At 42.9% G+C, this 3,560-nt stretch overlaps 1 protein-coding gene across 1 annotated transcript in view; it reads right to left on the bottom strand.

Moving 5' to 3' along the window:
* Positions 1-1,503: 1,503 nt before the first annotated feature.
* Positions 1,504-3,560, bottom strand: part of LOC108801236 (cyclin-dependent kinase 16-like) — a 2,897-nt gene continuing 840 nt past the window's right edge. Inside the window, exons 3-5 of the mRNA XM_018573170.1 lie at positions 3,332-3,422; positions 2,073-2,144; positions 1,504-1,911 (exon numbers count right to left, since the gene is read on the bottom strand). Of these exons, the coding sequence (XP_018428672.1) occupies positions 1,871-1,911; positions 2,073-2,144; positions 3,332-3,422 (204 nt within the window). The 3' untranslated portion in view covers positions 1,504-1,870. The remainder of the gene's footprint in view (positions 1,912-2,072; positions 2,145-3,331; positions 3,423-3,560) is intronic.

Here is a 3,560-nt window from a genome sequence, read left to right as displayed (position 1 = left end):
TATATATATATATCCACTTCAGGACCTTGCCGCTTATATACTTTCAGTCCTGAAGTGTTTAATACATTGTAAATTCTCTCTACTGTCACACTTGCATCTCCACTTACTTTTCCTGGTTCATATCTGCTCTCCAATGACAGTTTCATGTGAAAAATAAGTAATTGCACACTTTACATTTTTGAACTCTAGCCCATATGCCTGACATATCTATAGGATTTAGGGGCAGTGTAATTGGTTAGGGTTCAGTGCATTCTAGTACTGTATACATATAACAGCTCAGCATCCACCTAAACACCTATCATCCAACACACACTGACATACCTCATAGCATAGCCACAGACCAGCAGACTGTTACACTGTACTTTGCCCAATGAGTCTCAAAAGGAGATTAAAAAAGGGCCCCCATATGTCTGCCATGAATAGAGTTTGGATTGTATTATTCCATATACAATGGATCCTGGTTGGCAAATGTTGCCTTGCTAAACTAGGGTTTCAGTCTTTAACAGGGACTCCATCCTTGCTAAATACCATGGATCCTTAAGGTCATAGAAGTTCCTCCAGCTGCTTTTGTTGGCACTAGATTTCCATGGATGAGTATATGACTGGTAGAGACAGACTTAAAGCCCTGATGTAAATTGATTTCTAGATCGTGATGCACAGAGTAATCACGCAGTGTCGTATAAATATGAGAGACATTCCTCAATAGTAAGTGATACATGACTAAATGCCAAATTTGTTTTCACGGTTTTAATGGTTGTTCATACATCCGATATGTTGCAGGAAGAGGGGTGGAGCCTCTGCCTTGCTCCTCCCCTGGGTGTCAAACTAAAAAGGTATTATTACAGGGAAAGGTAGAGAGGAATCTACGCACAACTAAAAACCAATAGTCTTTCCTGTTCTTACGTATCCTTCCGCATCAAGACTCCTGCAAAGCTTTGGTACCTGCACGTTGCTGGAGACCATAGTAAACAAGACGCTCTCTTATAATACTGAGTATTTCTGCCTCAGGCACAGCCCTGCTTCTTAATTCCTGAGAAAAGTAAAGTGACTTAACCAGACCCATTTGCTGCCAGAGTGACCTCCCTCGAGGACTTTAGCCCACCCACAAGGACGAGAGAAATGTGTCACCCACTATATAAAACTTACTCCAAAGTAAACAAGGGTTTACAAAAATAACAAGAAGCCCTTTACCGCTCATCTGGGTCAAGGCCTTGACCAGCCCTTAAAACTAGGATCGCAGCCAATGCTCCCTTTCACGACCATTCCTCCTCAGCCCACAGCAAAGTGTAGCATCCTCAAAAATAATCCAAAAGCCTCTCCCCTGCTCACTGGTCTTTACAGCTCCTGCAAGATACCAGTTTTTATTTTTTTGGGGGGGCAAAATCCCTTCTCCAGAGCAGTACTTGAGTCTGCTATGTTGTGTGTAGAATCATAAGCTGACTTGATAGGCGGAGATCTCCGTTAAGATCCAAAAAGTTCAGGAGCGTATATCAATTTTTTGGGGGGAGGTTGAGGAACTAAGCACATCCTAGAATTCCGAAGAACAAATGGAGGAATAACGGCGTAGACCACTGAGGCCGAGAAACAATGCAGGAGGGAAGAGAGTACGGAATGACACACGGCAGGGAGTGTGGCAACAAAAAAATCCCCGGAGGAACAGCAGCAGATCGACACAGAGTGTCCGCACAGCAACGGGAAAGATTATATGGGTACTGCAGGTGCCACATGCTGGCACAACCTAATATCCACGTTTTTTTTAACTTGTCCACCAACTGCGGGCACAAAGAGCAGTCCTTTGGCTCTGCCTGGCCTAAGTCTGTTTTAGCTGTAGGGTCAACGCTCTTCTGGTTGAAGATGGAACTCCAAGCATTCACCCGAGAACAAGGCTGAGTCGACGAGACTGTATATTAACTGCACAAAAACAAAACAAAAAGGTTCACTGGATGGAGGCCAAACAATCACATTCCTTGATATACAGATTCACTAAAGGGAAGCAAATAAATGGTGAGTATGTGCTGGGGGGTGGGGAGCACAAGCAAATCAAATTTTTACTTGAAGTTGAGCCATCTTACCTGGGTCTGGAACTGCCCTGTGCTTGTTCTCTGGCTCCAGACTGATCTCTTTCAGTGCAAAGATGGAAGTAGCTGTTAAACAAAAAACACAAGACAGCACCAACCATTATGAGGGCTCTGTCAAACTTTGCTATTTATCACATTTTTTATAGCCAGTAAAGCATGAAAGGGAAAATGTAATTTTCTGCACATATTTAAGCATGGACAATATTTAGAAGATAATTCGAAACGTTTCATATCGGTGATGCTTATTTATCCCTATGGGGGAGTACCACCATCCCATGTATATTACAACACACACAGAAAATGAGCCTATATAGGACTTTTACGGTACCTCGAATATATAACATCAGGTAGTGGATCTCTTTTAAAAGCTTACATCTTTTATTATGAATACTTGTAATTAGAGGTGCACCGAAACTAAACCGAAATGTAAAAAAAAAAATGTCACGTTGAAACCGAAATTTTTTTTTTCTAATGTTTAATTGTTTTTTATATATTTTATTGTTATAAACTTGAAAACTGTTTATATTTTATTCATGTTTAATTAAATATTTTTATTTTTTTCGGGCTTTGGGGAAATATTAGGGGACCCATGATATTTCCCTTTTAAAATAGAAAAAGGGATTGAGAACAAAGTTCTTAATCTCCTTTTCTGCAGCCCCTGTTATAAATGAACAGTAATCCTCTATACTGAGTAATCCTGTTCATTCATCACTTGTGGATATGGTATGTTTACTGTGTCCACAATCATGAATGAACAGGAGGTGATTTAGATCCCTTCCCATTAATTCATAATTGAGGACACATTAAACATTCTCTGTCCTCAATTATTTGCAAACACTCAGTGATCTCTGATCGCTGACTTCTTGTACCCGCTCTCTATCCTGAATCGGTCGCAGGAGGCTGGGGGGGGCAGTGCGGGAGGAGAGCTCAGCCTCCTATGACAGCTGTCTCTGCCCACACCGCCACTCTCCTGATCTGTGACAGGAGGCTGAGCAGTGTGGGAAGGAGAGACAAAGCCCGCTCACAGCGCTCTCTTCCCACACTGCTTGGCCTCCTTTGACAGTTTCTCTCCACCCCACTGGGACACAGAGCAGCGCCTAGCGGGGAGAAGAGAAAGCAGGGATGTACTGTCACTCACTGCTCTCCGCATGAATTCCCCCCTTCCCTCCTCCGATCCTCCAGCGCTGACTGGTAAAATGTAGAAGTGTGAGCAGCATGGAGGAGGAATTAGTTTTAGGAAAGAGAGGCCTTACTGTCTGGCAGCTTGTGAATACGTTCGCCCAGTTCCTGGAAGTATGAATGCTTCATGGCTTCATCCGCAGAGATCCTCCTCCTTCCCTCCAACTGTAACAAAGAAAGAGTGAAGCCATTATTCACACTCACCACTATATAGAAATGCAATCTATTTCCTTTGGCTAAAGATGGTATGTCAGGTTAACATTTAAAATACCCCAGCATTCACCCCCCCCCCCCCGCCGCCAC

The sequence above is a fragment of the Nanorana parkeri genome, unplaced genomic scaffold (assembly GCF_000935625.1).
Source record: "Nanorana parkeri isolate BGI_ZX_2015 unplaced genomic scaffold, ASM93562v1 scaffold2263, whole genome shotgun sequence".
Taxonomy (NCBI): domain Eukaryota; kingdom Metazoa; phylum Chordata; class Amphibia; order Anura; family Dicroglossidae; genus Nanorana; species Nanorana parkeri.
This window is presented reverse-complemented; position numbering and strand designations above follow the sequence as displayed.